At 40.1% G+C, this 21,547-nt stretch overlaps 1 protein-coding gene and 1 long non-coding RNA gene across 3 annotated transcripts; one reads left to right on the top strand and one right to left on the bottom strand.

Moving 5' to 3' along the window:
- Positions 1 to 7,739: 7,739 nt before the first annotated feature.
- Positions 7,740 to 13,057, bottom strand: pax1a (paired box 1a). 2 transcript variants are annotated; one of them, XM_071533678.1, is made up of 5 exons: positions 12,708 to 13,057; positions 11,337 to 11,966; positions 10,139 to 10,272; positions 9,374 to 9,530; positions 7,740 to 8,507 (listed from the first exon to the last, which is right to left on the bottom strand). In XM_071533678.1, the coding sequence occupies exons 1-5, from the start codon at positions 12,709 to 12,711 to the stop codon at positions 8,407 to 8,409; spliced, it is 1,026 nt and encodes a 341-aa protein (XP_071389779.1). In that variant the 5' UTR covers positions 12,712 to 13,057; the 3' UTR covers positions 7,740 to 8,406. The 2 variants fall into 2 exon arrangements, with proteins under 2 accessions (XP_071389779.1, XP_071389771.1); XM_071533670.1 differs by having other exon boundaries at positions 7,742 to 8,507; positions 9,374 to 9,587; positions 12,708 to 13,051.
- An 81-nt stretch (positions 13,058 to 13,138) lies between these two features.
- LOC139656180 (uncharacterized) lies at positions 13,139 to 20,721 on the top strand. The gene is made up of 3 exons (XR_011696090.1): positions 13,139 to 13,170; positions 14,314 to 14,403; positions 20,506 to 20,721. It is a non-coding gene; the product is annotated as an uncharacterized lncRNA (long non-coding RNA).
- The last annotated feature ends 826 nt before the right edge of the window (positions 20,722 to 21,547 follow it).

The following is a 21,547-nucleotide window of genomic DNA, read 5'->3' as shown; positions in this document are numbered from 1 at the left end:
AGAGCAACAGGTTCCGCATGCCTCAGCCTTGTTGCCCAGACCGGCATCCTTCCTGCTGTCTGGTCTGACACCCTTCAACTCAGGGCGATGGCCACGCACCGCTCACACACCGGGTTACCTAACATTCACTCATACTGAACCTGAACCGCTTGTATGACTGTGAACATCAGGGCAGTGCGGTATACGAGTTTCCAACATAAACCTCGTAACTCCAGTTTTGGTGATTTTCATGTTTTCACCTCAATTGAATGATTACATGGTCTTCTAAGGGTTGAGAAAACTCTGCCGTTCTTGGGCTCATAAAACGCTTTCAAACTCTTTTGGATAAACTCAAAAATGCATGGTGGTCAAATACTCGCTAAAAATGGGGCTGCTTTTCTTAGCTCCTGAAATGTTGATATTTTGGAGATCCGAGGTTTTCACCTGACAGCGACAATAAATTGTTGTACGCCTGGAGTCTTTCTCTTGTGGTACAACACATTCGTATGTTATATCGTTTATTTCTCAGTTTGCTCTTTAAAACATGCTTTCACCTAAAAGGCTGCTAGTAAAAGATTTACATTGAGCATACAGTATAAAAGAAATGCCACGGTCGAGAAGTGCAACAGTTTTGCATGCTACTATACTTACTTCCCTGTCTAAGTCTATTACATTGGTGCAGCTACATAACATATGTCAGCCTTAATATTTAGGCCTAGGCCTTTGAATGAACAGTTGTAGAGAATTTTTTTCTGGTTCCATTTTAGGATATAATTGCCAGTTCATAAAGAAAGCCTATGTGTTTGCAGTTATACATAGACCTTCATGTTTTGAGAAGGCCTTTGTTACTATTATCTTCTGACAGTCAGTAATCTAAAACTAGAATATGCATTTCTGACCTCTAATTTGAAGGGATCCTCAACTGAGAGTTCTTCAGATACGGTATGTCATTATGATATTTGTTATAACTCAGAGAAGCTGTTGTGTTTTTGTCCAAGGCATTCATTAATTGTGCTTTAGCAAGTCCTTTTTCTTTCATCTATCTCAATGCCATTTGTATCAAAACAGAGGAGTGCAATCTCTGTGAATGCCTGTGAACTTTGCACATACATGTATACTGTATACTTAATATTAATGCATGACTTCTTTTAGCACATAAAATTTGAATTGCAGTGTGTCAGGTATAACTTCCAACTAAGAATACCCTCAACCATAGTAGCATGTTGCATTGATTTCTGATTGTTTTCTCTAAACTGACATGAAAGTCAACAACAGATAATGTCCAAGAAAGTACACAGCTCCAATTCAGTTTCAGAGGAGTATTTTCCTGCCCAAACCAACAGACAGTACAGTGGCTAACCACACATACATTTTTGTGAGAGGAGTCATCGTCTTATTATCACCTCATAAGAATTTGAGCCAAAAATTAAGTCGAAGGCAGCCCTTAAATCTAATGCCACACAGCTTGCTGGTAACATTTGGCATGTATGTGGCAACATTAAACACAGTATATGTTTCAGCACACTTTAAATAAGTCACAGATGGGCAGTCGGGCAGAACATTAATTCTATAGTCTCCGCAAATTAGAGAGGATCCTCCTGGACTGAGGATTGTCTGTCTAGCCGTGCCCAGAGCTTCACTGAAATAGACTTCCAGCGAAAAACTGCTGACAAATTTCCATAATGAAGGTCTGCATTTTCACTTGGGATGAATTCTCCAGTGAAGGACTGCATCCCACTGCACTGCATGGTGCATGTCTGTGTGTTGATATTTGCATATCCATTACTGACAATACAGAGACATGTCAAGTATTCTTCAAGTTGGGAAAAAAATGCCCCTGCTTTCATGGCAGTCCTTTAAAAGGGAGCAATTTTAATTGTGTATGCAAACATAATTTCATGCTCCTTTAGTCATCTGTATGTAATAATCAAAGTTGGGCTCTGCAATTCAATGTGATCCTGTGGTTATTCTCTTTATTGCTGTATTGCCTGTCCTCCAAGGACCAAAAACAGCCCCGGAATCTCCTGAGAGCCAGCTAGAGCAAATGTGAAATGATACGTTTTCATTTGGAAAGCCAAATGTCATCATCATGTCTCTGTCCCTTTGCTTTTAGAGCATCTGGTTGATGTGGTGAGCTGGCAGAGCAAGTAAGAACATGGGAGGGAGACATTTATCATCCTCTAGACTACAGAGCTGTAACTCTGCCTGCTTGGAAATCCTGTGGACAGTCAGTGGAAAAAAAAGTCAATGGTGATTGCATTACAAGGATGACATCGTTAGGGACTCATTGCTTTGGTATTTTACTTTTGGGTGGTAAAAACATGAATGCATGAATGCTTGCAAATTCCTAGAGTATCATTGTTGATACTGCTAATCTGTTTATAAAAATGTCATAATGAATTCAGGATGTTTTCAAACGTGTTATTGTCTGTAAAACTCTGTCCTATTTTCCTTTGTCCTATGCATCCAAATGCCTCTTCCCTCCATACATCCAATTATGTAACACAATGTAAACATTATACCTGCAACTACGACCAGAATATTAATTTATGACTAACAGAAGCTTTCACATGCCTGTCAAAAAAGTATATCCTGCTCGACAGAGACCGTGACGAGCACATGTTCCAGCACCGTGCATTTCATGTTTGCATGATCCGTGTTTCCATGGTAAGTCAATTCATTTGAAATTTCAGACATCAGGACTGCTGACACCGGCCTTCTTTTCAGAATTTGAGCGGCTGCCAAGTTGCCACTCTCTTTTTAAAAGGTTTCTCATGTATCTTTCTTTGCTTTTTCCAAGACCTGTCTGCCTCGCTATGTCGCCTGTCCTGAGATGCTCTCTTGTTGATTTTGAGTCATGCAAAGGCAGCGCACTGAGTGAGTGACTCCTGGCGAGCCCGGGGTAGTTTCCCCCTCCAACAAAAAAAAGTGGAGATAATGTAAAACGTTTTAAATCATACCCAGCAAAGTGTCAAATACATAAACTGAACTTTGGTCTATAAAGAACACTCAATCCCTCCTGTACACACTGCAGACATTGATGAATCATTACAGTTGGAGATAGGAGCGCCTGTTCTTGCTTTTGAAGGAATCTCCGTCACCAGTTCTCTGGTGCTTGGATTATTAATAGCGCTCAATTTCAGACCCATTAGGATCAAGGAGGCAAAGTCTCCTATCCATCTCTCCAAGTATCTGTTTAAGCTTGGGGCATTTGAGAATCCTTTCAAGTTTAAGTTGCAGAGGTACGACTCTCAAGATCTTGGAGTTCAGAGCGCTGTTCGGTGTTTAAGTCTGGGCATCCGCACACATGCGTCTTAGCAGTTTTATTGAAAATTTGGCATCTTACAATACTGAAAGAAGCCCTGCAAATTACATTACAAATAACAATTATAATGCCTCCTTCAACTGTCAGCAGTGTTGTGTTTCTCAGTAGTATGATATTTGATAGATGAGCATAAGTTCATATCAGAAGGCTTATTTGACAATTTCTTTGACTTACAACTCCAATACAACTTATTTAAAGCATTTCAAATGTACGTTCAAGGATTCCTCCAAAGCAGGACCGATGCAAATGGAAAATCATCTTAACCCTAAGCCTAACTCACTTTCAGATTCAGCCATAATTCAAAATACACATCCATTTTACATCAAAATTTGCAAGCAATACAAAGGTTAACAAACCATGTCACAGGGCCGATCAAATATTTTTGGTGAAACACCTGTAGATATAAAGGCTTTCTATTTTCTTTCTTTCTAAAGGATTTTTACCTTGTGAAATGACAAAGAACATCATTTTAGAAATAGTCAATGTCGAAAACACACAAAAAAGATAAAGATGTCCTGTTGGTGATTTGGGGGTTATATAACAAAAACCTCTTTTATGGACCCAAAAGCATTATGTTACTATGTCACTGTGCCACGGTGCATCTATCTCACACTATACTCTAAATACTAAAGAAATATTAGAGTGATTATATTTTTGTGCTTTGTATCGGTAGGAAACATCCATCTAAAAACGACCCCACCTGTTGGCCTTCCAGCACAGAGGCTCTGCTGGAGCCGCGGTGGGGGGTATCACTTGCTGCCCCTGATTGATGAGCACAGGTCCCGCAGGAAGTAACCCCACCACCATGAAGGAGTGTTTTCTGAACCCCAAGTGGTATCCGGGAAAACAAGAGCGACTCCGGCCAGGGAGCATGTGCACTCAGAGGCCATCTTAATGTTTGGATATAGTGAGTCAGTTGGGGTTTCACTGTGAAGGAGGAAGGAGTCGACGCCTGCAAAACAGAGCTCAAAGGGCACCCAAATTCCAGGGTGTTTCCCCAAACTTGGTTTAAACACACGCAGATGAGGGGATATAAAACTGATCAATATGATTCCGTCCTCAGTGCTTTATGCTTTGCACCAGAAATGTCAGGCTTGCAAGAGTAGAGCAGTGTTGCCCCGTGAGCTGTTGGAGAAGTACTTCCTCTTTTCCGGGATCCTGTTTTGTCTCTCCATATTCCATTTTCCGTATCAGTCGGGATAATATCAGACATTTTCACCTTCAAAAGACACATGCTGACCTATAAGCAGGGCCGACCTTAGCCATACAATAAGTGGCATATGCATAGAGACACTGGCTGCATGTGGATCTCCCAACAGTGGTGGGGCAATCCTTTAACCGTTTAAATTTTAGGACAAAAAAATTTGAGTCATTTTTATTTATTCAGCAAGCATGTATTGGCATCTCTGGAAAGATAAATCTATCATTTAATTTTAACCTATGGGAATAACACTGAAGTTCAGTGTTTATTTCCTTGTCGTGGGACGTCTGGGTTAAAGATCATTTCCAACCATCTCCCACAGCCAGAATTAAGAAAGAAGAGTTTGTCCAACCACTACAAATCTGTGATGTCACACTGCTGTAAGGCTCTGTGGAGAATCAGTTGGTAATGACTGAAAAGGCAACTGCGACAGTACTTGGGATCTGAAGATAATGGTGCATCTTTAGGACTAATACCATAACTATAATAACTGTAAAATAACTGGTAAATCCACAAAGTCAGAATCCAAATGATTGTCAGTAACATCGGTATAACAGAGACTGGAGTCTTGGTTTGCTGGTTTCTTTCTTTGGGATAAAGTTGTTTCACAATCACGTATTGGGCTGAGAGCCAAAACAATAACAAATAAAGATATCCAACTTTAAGATCAATGCAGCAGTTATAATGGCACTCTCAAAAGTCACCCTCCCTCCATTCTCATATACTTTCATTAAATCTCATCTAAGCTACAGTTTTTCTCAGATCACTGTAATATTGCACAAATTTGAAAATTCAAAGGCCAAGCTATCATTCAGTCAACCAGCACACTAGTTTTTAGAGGACCTTAAAGACCTTGAAGATGATTCTGCTGATCAGGTTTATCGCTGTTTTGAAGAAACACATAAAGTAAACAATCTAGCTGAGTCTTGTCTGTTTCAACTGATGGGGGAACAATCAAATTATTTCTGACATTGGGAATAAAAACTATATCTGTTTAGAAATATAGATCACTATTACCTTTAATTTATTAGGACCTACTGACATGAGAAAGGGAAAATTGCATTTGGATTAGGGTGAATTATGAATGATTAGGCTATACATTATTTTGAGAATCATTCCACCAGGTTCAAAGGCATGAAAAATATGATCATAAATACCAACCCTTCATGATTACAGTTACATTAATGTTATTAATAACCACATGCTCAAGCTTATTCTGTTAACTAAACTGGGGTGGTCACCAATTCAACTGTGTTACACACATTCCCCTTGACCTCACCATGCTGCAGCCAAGTCCCAGCACCACTGTAACAGTATAGTGATGCCAGGCTCCCTGACAGAGAATCCAGCTTAATTAACAAAGTGAATCGAAGTTGTGAAATTTGAAGTATCAAACATATTTTAAAGATTCAAAAGCTTCTATAATCATATAGAATACAATATCACTATATCAAATATAGTTAAAATAGCCTCTTTTTTATTTTCTTTCCTAAAAAAATAATCCGTCCTTCATGGTTTACATGGTGAAATAATGTTTGTGCGCCTTAAGGTTACATTTAGAAATAAAATACTGAAAAAAATGGGTTTTATTTTTGACAAATAAGGCATATTTATAATTTGCCATTGTGGGCTGTCGAGATTAATCGGTGACACGAATTTATTGTTATATGAGATAAAACGTGCACGACATTTTCGAATGAGCTTTTTCAATCTAAAACAAAAAGCCAGTAGGCTGAATCGGAGAGGTCACACTATTTTGAGAGAGATCTTTGAGATTTTAAATAGTAGGCTACATTAATAAACGCATTAGAGCCAATGATGCCAGTTAAAGGAAAGGTCCAAGTTTAAAACAAACGAGCAGACCTACTAGTTTATAATGATAAAGAATGTGGGCCATTTATACTGAGGGGAACTAATGTTCTCAAAACTGATGAAAAAAGAAAACTGTAGTCGCCCATTACATCACGAATAGTAATTTTAGGATACTATGCATAACATAACATCACTGCAAAACAGCTAGGCCTATATATAATATCCTATAGGAATATTTTAGGAACAACATGGTGACACGATAGGAGATAAAACAACAACAACAAAAAAGGGTCACTATGTTGGCACTGTTGATTATCAGACACTGTAATGTAATTCCATATAGGAATAGGCCTATCATGGGAATATTATAGTGATGACATATGAGATTAAACGTAGTCTGCGGTAAGGTCGCTTTAAACTCACTATTCAGTGCTACAAACACATTTAAGTCCAGTTAGGAATGTTATAGAAGGTTTTTCGTTAAGGCGCATGCAGGCCAAATAGGCCACAGAGTGAATCTATGCGTAATACAGGGCTATAGGAAAATACTCATATCCCTAAAGGCTGCATGTGGGTGCGTTTTGACTATCTGCCCCTTTACTGCACGCACTGTTCATTAAAATGCATGATTAGTCCTCAGATTTCCATCGTGGCAACTATCCATTAGCAGCTCAGATAGCATCAGTGGAGGCGCCCAGGCTCTGGAAAGCTCCATGTGGAAGTGTCGGGAGGTAACGCGTTACCCAATGACACGCTACAGCGAAGGAATTACTTCTCCCCAGTAACGAGTTGTGCTACGAACTACAAGGCTATTTCAGTTTCAGTGTTAATATAACCACCAAGCAAAAGGTCGTTGCTCTAAATATTATTACAGGCCTGTTCACCCCCGATTTGTTTTCATCACTTGGTCGTCCTCACACTAAACTAGCATGAGAAATGGCAGAAAAGTTTATTTCTCTGGGTGGCATTCCCACAAATTAGGTTTTTATCAAGGCAAAGGATGATAGTGACACTGAACATCAACAATACTTGGTTTCTCAGGTTTTTCACAGGTAGTCTAACCTATAGGCCTAACTAAACTTATTTTGGTTAGCTAACTGATTTAAAACGATTTTTGAAGGAGAGGACGCAGCCGTCAATTTGGGGGGTGTAACGGGAAAGTATCAACGAGGAGTGTAACGAATTTCTGTTCCCAGACAGAGTTAAATAAACTAACATTAGCCTGCTTTAGAAATGAGTAACGAGTAACCTACTGAGTAGCATAATAAATGACTTGACTAAAACACTAGTGGCAACCCAAGACAAACGGAAAGCCAGCCTCACCAGAGAAATTCCCCACATAAATGTCCGGTATGCAGGTTTGTCACTGTCTTTAATCTTATCAAATATCAATCCATAATCATCGGTGAACATCCATGAATTAGGCCAAGCAAGGAAAAAACATTTTTACCGGGCAGGAAGCACGCAGTGCACTCACCGACCTTTCATGAACTGCCATGAATGGTGAAATAATATCCACATCCACATGGGAACATTTCGGATGTAAGAAAGCCTTTATTTTTGAATATTTACAGTGAATTTATAAAAATATATAATTAAAGCTTTGGCAAATATTTTACATTTACAATTTATCTCTTTGTTCACATCGTTGAGTCATTGCAGAATCCAGATAATGGCTACCAATCAAGAGAATATAATTTATGGCGGATTACAGAACAGTCCCATCATCAGGGCGAGCCCTTGACTTTAAACTTTAGCATGAAACATGAATGGCAGACTGACAAAAAAATGTATTTTGACCTGTAGTCTCTATAACAGAATATAGGCTATACATGGGGGGAAATAAAACTACCAACCAACCGACACCAAAACATCCATATAAGCTTACATTCATATGGCCATAGACCGATAAGGGTTAAAGGCTACTGTATTCATAATGCATCTGAGTAGGATTTTATTTGGACTCCCTTGACTGCAAGCCACAAACACCCGGGGAAAGGAATCATCAATAGTGCTCGCACTTACTGTTGGAGTTGTTGAAATGCGTTCAATTTAATGGGTCTGGTAATTATGGCGATTAAAGTCCTGGTTATGATGATGAGGTAGGGAGACTGAGTCCATGTACACTGTTCAAGGCTTCATGCTGCTGCTGCTGCTGCTTGCTCAGCGGACTGGGCGGTTTTCTGTCTCCTGCACCACACAAAGAAGAAATATTCATGAAATGAGTCTTTACTTCACCAAATTATTATTTACATCGCAGGATAAACGCATCTAACAGGAGGTATTCGACTTGCACAGGTCTGAACTGTCTCAAACTATCATTTTAGAGAAATGCATAATTATTAGCAAGCAACCTGGGTTTTTTAAAAATAGGCTTGGAAAGTTTTAAAATTCATTTCCCCCCCTTTTTTTGTGTAGCCATGCATAGCTAAGTGTTCTCAGACCACCTGGTAGGCCTGCCGCTGGCCAAGTCTGGAAGGTCAATATTTAATAATCGACATATAATTAGGCTCCATTTGGGATTTGGTAAATGTTTACACTCATTGCACTCATTGCTTTATTGCGAAACCGTGTGTGTGTGTGTGTGTGTGTGTGTGTGTGTGTGTGTGTGTGTGTGCGAGAGCGAGAGCGAGAGAGACAGAGCGAGAGATAAAGTACACGAACGTGCGTCGCGTAATGGCACGTTTGTGTGATAAATTATGAAATAAAGCAAATAATAATAATCATATAAATCATAATCATAATCACAACAATATTAATATTTATAATGTATAGTGACATACAAATTATAGTAAAATATAGTAATAATGATGATATACAGTACGTTGTAACACGATTGCTCAGTTTCCAATAAAGCCAGAATAAAATCGCATTATTTCAATGTAGGCCTATGCAACTGCATCAGAAATATATATATATATATATATTTTTTTTCCTCTCTCTGGGCAGCGACATCTGCCACCAATTTTCAAATTACAGTAATATCAGGAGCCGTGTTATCCCTCATGGATCAAACTGCTGCAGTGTAACTCAGCCTGTCCAGTAGGCCTATATACCTTCTCGGGCTGGATGTTTGAAGGCCATCGGCGAGTGGATCTCCCCTGCGTGCATGGTCATCCCGCCGCCTGGGTGGGACAGGGCCGGGTTCTGCGGCTGCCAGTGGTGGTGGCCCGGGGCCACGTAGCCGCCTGCTGGCCCGCTGTAAACCCCGTACTGGTTGGAGGGAGAGTAAGCACACGCTGGAACATAACTGGACAGTGTTGAGGAGGGCTGCAGGAAAACAGACAAAACATCCGCAAAATAAGGGGAAAAAAACATGATTTGGATTTAATTGCATGTTGCAAAATACAAGCATGGCATAGGCTATAGACCAGTGGTTCTGAAATTGGGGTCACTGAGGGGTTTTCCATGGGGCCGCCCAGGAAAAGGAGGAATAGTTTAATTTCACTGTAATTCAACAGAAATTAGCCGAATGAATATTCTGATAGGTCTCACTCTCATCACCACCTCAGCACTAAAGGTTTGGGCAGTCGTACAATTTAAATCAACACTAATAAAAAATATTCCCATCTGGGGCTCCCTGGGGTAAAATCCTGTCAAACAGGGTTGTGACTCAACTCGGGGGTCCTTGATATGAAAACATTTGAGAATCTTGCCTAGGCCTCCGTACCAGTAAATAAAACACATTTAGGGCCTGTGCCTATTTCTGCACAAAACATTTGGCCTGGATAGAGGAAGGGAAATGCCATGGTTACAGCGATAAAAAGTGTGCACATTTGTCTCGTCTCAGTGAAAACTTGCAGGCTGTGCAGATGATTTACCTGTGCGTATTTTATGTCCGCATCAATGGCTGATTTGTCAATCCCGTTGACTGTATGAGCCGCGGGGAAAGCCGCTCTGTTGACGCTACTCCAATCCTCCATTTTTGGTGGATATCCCTCCGTCCCAGCAATGGCTGATTTAGAAACAGTAACTTCATGTCAAGGGTGTGTAAAAGACAAAATAGCTTCTCTTAAAAACAAAACAAAACAAGCTGGCTTATTTAGTCTCGTAATGAATTATCCAATTTGATACAGCCAGCCTTGAAATGTCTTATTGTGTAAGCTGTAAAAATGTAGCCTAATTTTCATTACAATATCGAAAATAATTTTGATAATCTTTAATATATTTGTTTTGGATAAGCCTGAATTCAAGACCCAGTGTCTTGAGCCAAATGTGCGTAATTGTTCCTATTACAAAATTGGGACGTCATCTCATGGATAATATGAGAAAAAAACAAAACAAAACAGGGGAGTTAAAAAGAAAAAAGTAAGCAACATGCAATATAAAATAGCCTACATATTTTTATATAAATATAACTTCCTGTTTTAATCATTTTTTAAGATTAATTGTTTAAATTAAAAATGGGACTACGTTAATGTGCCAATGAAGCCTACATTTTAATCCTTGCCTAAAATGAGCAATATATTCACAGAAGTGGGATTACAGCGTCAAACCATTTAATTTAGGAAGAAATCTGCAATATATATAAATATACATACGTATATAGGCTATATAATTTTTGCATGAAGTTGGCCCTTGTGGCACAAAAAATCCACTGGGCCAAGGCGACTAACAATGGAGGAAAACACTAACTAAAGGACCAGAAAGGGAAAGACAAATTGGCTGTAAGGACTAGGTGAAGGATTAGAGAGGATATAGCAGGTGAGCAAGGTGTTTGCAAACGCATCATCCCATGAAAAGGCCTATTGAGAGTGGCCTTACTGCTTTCTGGCTGAATGATGAAGCCGAGGCCTACAACGTCTAATGGACACATTGTCCTGCTTGATGCCAGAACAGGTTATACAGAGTGAAATATGCCAATCCATCATGCTGAATAACATAATAAAAACTCCTTCACACTGATTTATTCTTCTCTTATTTTAAAACAGTAAGGCCTACAGGCTAACGCATGCATAGCACAGAGGCTTGGAGGCCTGCAAAATCTCCTAGAGCATAAACTGGTTGAGTATTCCCCACCTGCAGGATCCATGAAGGCTCTAATACCGAGGATGTTGCTGACGGTGTGTGCAGAAGGCCAGGCCCTGGATATGCTCACATGGCCGGCCGTCACCGGTACTCCAGGCGGGCTGCCCATTTTGGTGCCAGTGGGCGACATGGCGTTGGGGTAGGAATAGGGGTATATGTGGTTGTAAGAGAGCCCGGCCTGTGCGGAGGCTTGCTTGCTGCTCTCGTACTGGTTGGGCTGGGAAAGATTTCCAATCTTGTTGCGTAAAATCCGGCTGATTGAGCTAACCGACGGGACATTGTACTTGTCACAAACTCCATCCGCCAGAAGCCTGTCCCGGATCTCCCAGGCAAAGATCCCGGGGTCTCCTTGTTTGTATTCCCTGATGTTTTTCACCACGTTCGGCGTCGTGACCCGCGGTTTGCTCCCTCCGATGGCACCGGGTAAAATGGAGCCCGTCTCGTTGTACCTCGCTAAAATCTTGCTCACGCAGCCGTGGGAGACTCGGAGTTGCCGGCTGATGTCGCAGGGTCTGATCCCAAGCTGAGCCAGCTCCACGATTCTTAAACGTATGGCGTTGGGCAGGGGTCGCCCATTGACGAACACGCCGCCTAACTGGTTCACCTCTCCATAGGTTTGCTCTGCAGGGGCATATAGAAATACAGAAGTTACCCATTTACAATGCATAAGGCGAGTAAACACACATGCATGCTCAGACAGATGTGATGGCTAATATAAAGGTGAGTAACGCTGACCTCCAGGCGGTGATCATTACATGCCAGACATGCAGTAAACCATTACAACAAAAATCAATTCTGCTTTCAGAAAACCAGCAATTTGTATTTTTCCTTAACAAATCCTATCTTCAATCTAACTTAGGCTACACCAGTTTGATACTACTTACTGTGATGTAGGCCTACACTGTGAATTTAGGTTATAAAGTGTATGTCAGCCTAAAATGGTTGGTATCCTCTATTCTGCAAATAAAAAAAGTGGGTAAACTGTCTCGATGGGTTTACCCTCCACTGCGCGCACAACAAAAAGCAACATAAAAAATGGCGAGCTTTGGGAATTGACACCCCAGAGCTCCTCAAACAAACATATTCGATAATTGGTGGTGCGACTAAATGTGGGATTTAACGCATTAAATAGGCTACAACACCGGTAGAATAAAGCTGGAAAAAAATAATCTATGGAATAAACCCCACATCTGTCGCGTAAAGTCCCCCGTCTAAAGTGAATTCAGCAACATGATTTGCACGTTATCTGAACTTGGAGATAAACCCGATGGCTCTTTCTGTCGTTATGCAGGCGTGGTGAGCCTGGATATGCTTCCATAAGCTCTCTGCCACTGAAGCATGCAGATGGTAACGCAGGCTTACCCATTTGCCTATATGTTTCGAGATGCTCGGAAATATAGGTGCCCCTTCAAATGGCTGAATGCGTCCGAGCGAAGGGAAGGAAGGGAAGGGAAAGGGAGGAATGAGCGACAGAAGAGGAAAAATAGACCTCTTAAAATCTCCTCCGAGTGCCGCGTGCCCCCCTCTTTTTTGGAAGCGAGTGACTGCAAGGTACAATGGCACCAAAGTGATCTTCATCCGATAAAAGCAAATTGGAGTGATCCCGGGGAGTCTGGAGTTTGCTGGGATTAATTTGACGCGTCCTCCAAGTCAATCTTTGCAGTTATACGCCGAGGCGCTGCTTTGGTTTCATTGGTCGTCCTGCGCTGGAAACGCTGTCAGCCAATGCAAACCCCATCCGGTTGGAGCCATGCAACCTCCTTGAAAATTTTGCATAGGGGAAGTGACAGAAAGGGAAACGTTTCATCCAACATGCAGCCTTCTGGTAAGGATTTCTACATCATAGGAGATATACAGGGATGGTAGTGGAGGGTAAACACTTCTCAGCAGTTTAGAAAACGTCTTTATTTGCAGAATAAAGTCCACCCACTTTTTGAAACTGACATAAATCTGTATTAAGTAAATTCATGCTGTGCATCATAGGAACTAATATCGAATTAATGCGAGTTATAAGATGATATGGTATTTTAAAGGGGAGGAAAGCATAGATGCATGTTTTTATAAAAGTATAATTGTTGTTTTGTTTATATTGGTGGTTGTGATGCCTTGACGATGATCACCGACTAGAGGGCATTATTTACCCGCCTGTCACTGGAGGTACATGTAATGTAGCCTAAGGGAACTTGCGGTCTGGGGCATGTTGTCCATCCAACTATGATGAATGCATAGATGTGCAATTGGGAATTTAAAAGCAACATGGTTACCTAAACAAGGTTAAAAAGTTTAATGCGCATGCTTTGACAAGGCAATGGATTTATTAATGAAAAATTATATCTATAGATCTGAAAATGTCTACCTGTGGATGGGACTGGCATATTGGATAATTATATTCCTCATCCCACAAAATAACATTCATATGTTTTAATTTTCCATATGTGGCAATTTTAGTAAGGGTCGTTTTGTAAAGTCACAAATATATTTCAGCCATGTATTTATTTCATGTTTTTTTTTTCTGCATGTCAATTTAGAGATATAGATCATCTGGCCGAGTAGTAGTGGACAGAGTGAAGGTGTGATGTGCATGCAGGTCTAGAAACACAGAATAGAGACATTTCCCTTATAGAGCAAAAAAACAGAGACTCCCAAGCCGGCAGCCTAAGTCTCTTTTATAAGCCAATCCTGGAGCATCAAACATGGAAAGAGCCTCATGTAATCGATACCTCTGTAGATCGCAGCGCTCCCAGACTATGGGATATCGACTGGATTCCAGAGACATACATTATCACAGCATGTTTTCGGAGTTTCCTGTGCAAGTTTAGAAGGTATCGTTTATAAGCTCGCAAAATGTTACTTGTAAAACTTAACAGTCGACCCGATGGTAACAAGGTGCAGTGTCCCTATCCCCCCACCCAAACCCCTCCACCCCCCACCCCCCCACCCTCTCTCTCTCTCTCTCTCTCCTGGCCAGTTCACTATACAGACCTGGAAGCAGGACACATGGAAAGCATCAGGTTGGGTCAGAGGAGCAGTCTGGGGCGCTGACGAAGATCACTTTAAAGTAAGATATTAGTGATGGACACTTTTTGGACGTTCACTTTGCCTGGATATTATGTGAATGAAGATCATTCATTAGCATGCATGTTGCAGTGCGGTGATACAGGACGCAATATGAGGCAGCTTCATCTGCTGCTGCTGAATGAGTATAAGTGATTTTTTGCAATTGTTTGTTAAAATCTGTTTAATTCTCCCGTCCTATCTCCCTACGCCCCCCCCCTCTCTCTCCCTCTCCCTCTCCCTCTCTCTGTCTCATGTCTCATGTCTCATGTCAAAGCTCCCAAACTTCCCTCATCTGGACAACGTAGGAACTGCATGGCTTTATCGAGCTTCGGCACGCTCTCCTTTGCTTCTTTTATTTGGGCATATTTGTATAGGTGGCCTGTCTAGGCATGTTTCAATGGGAATATAGAACAAACAAAAAAAAATTAAATTCTATATGGATGTCAAAAAAGGAGGCGCGTTGATTCACTTCTTATTTTTGATTACATAATTATAGGGATTGAATGGTTTTGCCTTATTGATCCTGCCTTTATTGGTGTCAGGTCACCGAATATAATGTCACTTATACAGCCGTTTTAGATAATTGATATTGTATTTTTTGAATACGAATGTTTTGAAAGTATTATTTTTGGCTGTGTAAATGCTATGAAAATGTAGGCTATTACTGTAACTAACAAGTTTTCTGATATTATGGGATGCAACGAACGAGAAGTCTAATTTTTAGATGTGATAGCCTGGGATATAAAGGCATATACAGATAAATTGCATGCAGGATAGCAATCTATACATCTTACCGTTGCACTACCATTTGCATTTTAATTTTAGTACTGCACGTTTTAATTTTAGTCATTCACGTGTGTAGGGTTGATAGATAGAATGTAGATAATATTTAATATGATAGAAGAATGATGATAATTTTTAATATGTAAAATCGTAATCGAAATTCTGTTGGCTGATATTCGTCTGAGTTCACGTTATGGGTGAAATAACATCAAAGGTAAAATATGCGCGGCAGCAGATCCGTCCTCCCAGAGTGTAAAGGTAGGCAAGGATAAAAATACTGTGCTGAAGTTAGTTCAAAATAGGACATGCTCAGGACGAGGAAAACGTGCTTTTCGATGGTCTATTTTTATTATGGGAAGCAGATTGAATTAGACTGTAGGTCTATATTGCTATATAAACTCTTTTCTCTTTATTGTGGTTGCGGTTATCCCTGTAGAATGAACGTTAGGCCTCCTTGTATAGACAATTATGAAAAAATGTATCTCTAAAATAAATACACTAATAATTACATAATTTGTGCCAAAATAGTGTTTCAGTAAAAACTATATCTGTTGGTACTGCTGGTATATTTTGTGGCCTATATAGGCTATAAATATATAATATAGCCTATCAAGTGTAGCTTTACAGAAGTCATGTGACAAAACCAAACAAAAACAACCTCTTTCAAGGACTCAAAGTGTATTCATGCCGCGTTATGCCCGCGCCCAAAAACAAATGTTCTAAACACGGAGACCAAATGCAAAGTCGTTAATATTTAATCTTAAATTTGAGTGAGGGTGGTGCGTGCATTTCCAATAGGCCTGCGCCGTTTCCAAACACGGCATTGGGCCTGTATTTGTAGTCCTTGTATCTGTGAGGCGCAGGGCCACAGCGCCAGCATTGGGGTTGGAAGTGACTGCTGGCAGTTCATCAGGGATGTAGTGGAGGGTAAACCCAACTAAACTCAGTCTACCCACCTTTTTATTTGCAGAGTACAGCTTATACCCACATTTTTAGGGCTGACATAAATCTTTATGACCTAAAATCATAGTGTACATCACAGTGAGTAATATCAATCTGATGTGACGGTAGGATCTTTTAAGCGGGGGAAAGCATAAATTATTATTATTATTATTATTATTATTTTGAAAATAAAAATAATAAAATTAAAATAAAATTGATTTTTGTTTATATTGGTGGTTGTTTCCCCTATAATGATCACAGACTGGAGGTCACAGTTTGCCCACCTTTTTATTTACCATTAGGCCTACATCACTGTGTGTTATTTGTCATTACATCACTGTGTGTTCCCTTTGTAGTTATACATGACTACTGAGGCTGTGGAGCTTGTTTTAATGAGAGATTTTCTAAATGTTCTAAATCGATGTGTTTTTTCTCTGCCTCCATAATTTGAATGAGCTGTGCTCCCAGAGTCTTTAGGATTAACCCACCGACTGCTCTAGTATGCACACGTATTTCCACGGGTAATGTTATAGTGTAATATTGTCTAATTCAACCACTATGCGCCAATATATATTTTAAAGCTTAAAAGCTTTTCGTTTCAATGGTCCCGCTTGTTTTTAGCCTACATTCCAATATATGATCTAAAATATCTTTCAAAGGAACTTATCAAATTCAATGTATCCCAATTTATTTAAGTCTCCATGCCGTTGTGGACATTTTAAAACAAATGGGCCCACGTCTTCACAATGTAGGTTTTCCTCCCATATCGAGTTAGATTAGGCAGAAGTTATCTGTAACGAAACTGTCGGCTGAGCCGATTTGTCCGGATCCGCGACACCTGACACCCGCAAGGTGCAACGACCCCAGTCGGTAAATATTGATGTTGGTTTTAAGTGTCATCAGAGGATTCTCCCCCTCAAGTGTGCATTGTCTCTAAAGTCTTTTGGGACGAATTTAAAACATTTTATTTCTCATTGTCTTGAAGGGTGTGTGTGTGTGTGTGTGTGTGTGTTGGAGATGCGTAAGATGGGTAAGTGGGTTATAGCGAAATTTCAATTAAATGATTCTTTCTCTAAGTGCAATTAAAATGACATTGCTTTATTAATTGCTTTGTAATTGTTAAGGGCTACGATCAACTTTGCGCGTTTCCGTGTGTGTGTTTGCGTGCTTGTGTGTGTGTGTGTGTGTGTGTGTGGGTGGGTGTGGGTGTAGAGGAGAAAGAAAGAAATTGCAAACGATGTTGCAAATTTTGCTATAGTTTTGATGCACCAACTTTAATTAAAAGTAATTAGTCTAGAGCCTTTGGGTCTATATTAGCCGTTCTCGCATCAGGTAAACATTATATCAATGCTTAGATAAATATACAATATCTTTCACATTTGCCTTTCAACGTGAAGCAGAATCTCCGTTTACTTCCGATATGGTTTCAATTTTCTTTGCCCAACTGGACGAACCATGGTGTTTTATTGAAGAGCCGTTGTGCCTACGGTTTTGATTTAGTGTTTGTGAGTTTTGTGATCTCATTGCTCAGTATGGAAATTATTAGAGGGGGTCCAGATTGCGTGCATTTAGCGCACCAGGACCAACATGGGGCTATGAGTATAAAACAACTCTGCTGGAGAAGGCCTACCACCCCTAATATTTCCATAAGGTCTCAAACACTCATGGTGGACATATCATACAGGCTAAAGCAAGAGGCTGCTCTTCTCTATTTAATACTTTCCCCTGTAATCTGCAATAATGCAACAATTCAGCATTTGTTGCAGCTAAACTTGACTTCTCCAAATCACTGTTGGTAAGTGCTAAATTCAGTATAATAAACTTCACATTTAAGCATTTAAGACAGTGTCTAAAAAGCAGTGAGCCCTTGCTGCTTAATATGGGGGAAAATAATCCAAGTTTTTGCTGTTGAAAACCAACCAAGCCAACCTGTGAGGGAAACTCCCCTGATTCCTATGGTCAAGCAGCCCCCCCCCCCCTCCTCTTTCTCCCTCCTCCTCTACAAAAAACGTTTGTCCACTCCTATCTGATCCAGAGGAGGTGATGTGTAGTTTCTTTGTGCTAGTGCTGGTGCAGTCCTATTAGAAGGAGGCTTGGAAGGCAGCGAGCACGGGGCTTTTATAGCCACGAAACCCACTCTGGGTTGCAGAACACGCCTAATGAGGGCGTGCAGCAGTGCCATGTGAGACATGCCAGCTTTTACCAGGCTGGGTAATTGCTTGTGACCTTTACTAAACACGTTTCAAGTTCTGAGCGCTCTTCTAATTGTTACAGAAGGGGGGAGACGCCTTGTGTAGCCATGGGATTATGCAGAATTTGAGATTTCTTTGGCTCTTTTTTGGAGAGAGATAAGGAGACAGAAACAGAGACAGCAAGTGAGAAAGAGAGAGGATGAGGTGGGGGGTTGGCTGCAGTCTGTGTATTTGTGTATGTATTTGCTAGATTGTATGCGAACAAAGTGAATCTTTAAACCCCTCTTGATCTCCCCTTTGCAGTTAGTCTTCACATCTCAAAGATAAATCATCTAATATAGCTGGGGTATCAAAATCTTTCCATTAGTGCTACTTAGTGCTACCAAGTTAACAGATTAAATGAGGTGCTCATCACATACTGTAAGTATGCCAGTTCACTATATGCTCCTTCAGCTGAAATGGGTGGTATCAGTTTGTTTTGAATTTCACAGTATTGGCTGTCCTTGGAATCCATGACGACTTTGTTGTGTGTTGGGGACAAATCTGGCTTTCATTGAAAGTGGAAACATATTAAGGAAAAATATAAAGGGCATTTTTTCTCTGTGCCGCTGTGATTCAAAAAACTGTCATCAACAAACGTGAACAGGCTTGAGTGTTAGCATATTCAGTTTGATCTCTGGTGTAGAACTATGGCATCTGCTGCCATGTTTTAAAGATGGAGATTCGCTGAGCTCTGAAACACGGATTGTTCCATAACACATGCACACACACGCACACACACACGCACGCACATATTTTTGTTTGTTCCGCACTCGTTCACAAACGCTCAAAGCAACATTTCACTTTGGTTGAGCATTATCACTTTTTAGTGCACACCTCCATAGGGGATCAGTAGCAAACAGTCGAGGATCCAGTGTCACCACTGGCATTCAGGCTTTCCTGCCAGCTTTCTAAATCAATAATTGCAAACAGGCAAAATAACTTCTTGAAAAGTGTGACTAAGGACACCTGGCTCTGCTTCACTGTGTTTGTTTATGTGTTAGAAGAATGATTTTTAGACATGGTTTTCAAAACCAAATTCATTGTGGAGTGGTGACTATGGGAGCCCAGAGGGACCAGTACTGGTCACTAACTGTTCCTGTAGAAATATGTGTGCTAAAAAGTGAAAGTGTTCTAACAAAGTGACATGTCTTTGAAGCACAAATAAACCCAAACAGTGAATAGGTTTGTTTGTTTCTATCAAAAGCACAGTGGACCAGTTTATACAGCATATCAGCCCCCTGGATGACATCATCCAGTCCTCCTGGCTGATCCTATATGTAACATGCACCATGCAGTATCTCTGGTTAAGTGTTGTTGGCATCCATAAGTTCAGTCTGATGCCCAATTAAAAAAAGAGAAAAACCACTGAAACAAAGCAAAGGGGTCTTTAAATAGATTCATATCTGATGACGGGAGGATGGAGAAATATCAAATTATTTTTAATTAGATGCTCCAAGAAGGTGACACCTGAAATGTACAAAATTGCATCTTAGATGTTTGTTTTGTTGTCTAATTACCATCCTCTCTGCTACAATGCTCCTTTATGCACAATAGTGATATTTTTTGATTTAAATAAGAGCTTGTGCTTATATGGATAAACTCTATTAAGGTAAAAGCACTGCTTCTAAATGAAGCAGAAACCATAAATTCAGTTCTGTGGAGCAGTGGAGTGACCGATCTGTTCTTAATGGAAAGATAACTTCAAACCAGTATTAGAGATAAGCACATGCACATATTAGAGCATCTGATATCTGACTTGAGTCTGCATGACAAAGGTTCAAGGTGTGACCAATCCCCATATCAGGCATGGCTTTAATTCACCATCACTATCTAGTGATCAAATGGTCAATCTGTGATGCACATCACATAGAAATTTAAAACTGATACTGTAAAATGACTTCCTCTACAGATGCATCAGTGTAGGGACAATGTAATATGAAATGTGGCTGTTTTTTTCTGATTTATTTGATATTTTCACCTTTTCATAAATAATTCAGAATTATAATAAGTAACTGTAACTGTATCGTACTGTAGGACCTGATTAGACTCTTTGTACACTGACTTAAAACTGTATTCATATCACAGTTTGTAATAAAGCATAACTACTTACTCTGATCTTTTTGTTCTGTTTCGAACTTTTGAAGGAGACACGGTCAAGGCCATGGTCAGTTCCAGTGCTGCCGGATCATGAAGCCGTATAAAGGATGGTGAAGAGCTCCCTCTACGGCCGTGAGCAGAATATTCTCACATGGTGCTGTCAGTGAGAGGAAAACCCAGGGAGACAACTGTTATACATTTCAATCAGTAAAAAAGTTAATTTTCAATGATTACCATGCATTTAATAAATTAATAATAATTTCTGTCCATCTTCTTAAGTTAATGCTTTTGTAGTGGAGAAATTGACAGTAATACTGTAGTTAGATATTAATAATCCAGGTAGGACAAACTCAAGGAGTAAAAAGTAATTTTAATGGAAATCACACGCAAACGTGAAAATATCTGTGAATGTCCCACCGTTTAAGAACAATTCTGAAAGTGTCAAGTAGGTGTAAACATGGTTCATACCTCCATTTATTCCCGGTTGCTTTTTTATATGATTTACAGTTTACTATAACTGGACTGAATAGCATCCCTTTTGTCCCATTAGCACACGGTCATTAACACTGGTCATGCCCATAGTTATATCCAGTAAAGTTTGAGTGTGAAAATTTGTCAGGTTTGGGTATGTAAATACATAAATTACTATAATTTGTTGTCTTTTCAGCCAGAAATCTGTTCTGGGCATCAATACGAGCAGCATTTTACATCCTGTGATGCTGTTGGAATTCCATGGTTGGTTGTTGTTTGGCAGTGGAACATAGCCGAGTCTGTTGTCAATTAAGAGGAGGAACCTTAATTACTTTTGGAGCACTTCAGACTCCATACATGGCTGCTGCTGATTTGTTTTTGCCCTACTTGGATATCAGCCCAGGGAGCAGAAAACACTGGGTCACATGTGGAAACTGACATTAACCTTGCTTTTTTTCAATATACAACGCCGCTGTAATGTTTATAATTAACTTCTGATTTTTAGTTTTGTACTTTTTGTTCCACTTAATAGTTGTGTTGCCTCTCAGATGCAACCTTACTTGCCCTTCAATTAGTTTCTTTAATTAGATAAAGCTTTGAGACTTTGCACCTGTGATA

Source organism: Centroberyx affinis, unplaced genomic scaffold (genome assembly GCF_046629955.1).
Source record: "Centroberyx affinis isolate AG114_WGS23_722 - 3 ecotype Tasmania unplaced genomic scaffold, CSIRO-AGI_Caff_v1 ptg000167l_1, whole genome shotgun sequence".
NCBI lineage: Eukaryota > Metazoa > Chordata > Actinopteri > Beryciformes > Berycidae > Centroberyx > Centroberyx affinis.
Note: the sequence above shows the minus strand (reverse complement) of the source record. Positions and strands in the feature narration are given on the sequence as shown.

Excerpts from the sequence above, each read along its gene's own strand:
- pax1a (XM_071533670.1), bottom strand. Across the intron at positions 9,588-10,138 it reads CGGACATAAAATACGCACAG|CCCTCCTCAACACTGTCCAG; the intron begins GTAAATCATCTG and ends GTTTTCCTGCAG. Across the intron at positions 8,508-9,373 it reads CAAACATCCAGCCCGAGAAG|GAGACAGAAAACCGCCCAGT; the intron begins GTATATAGGCCT and ends TGTGTGGTGCAG.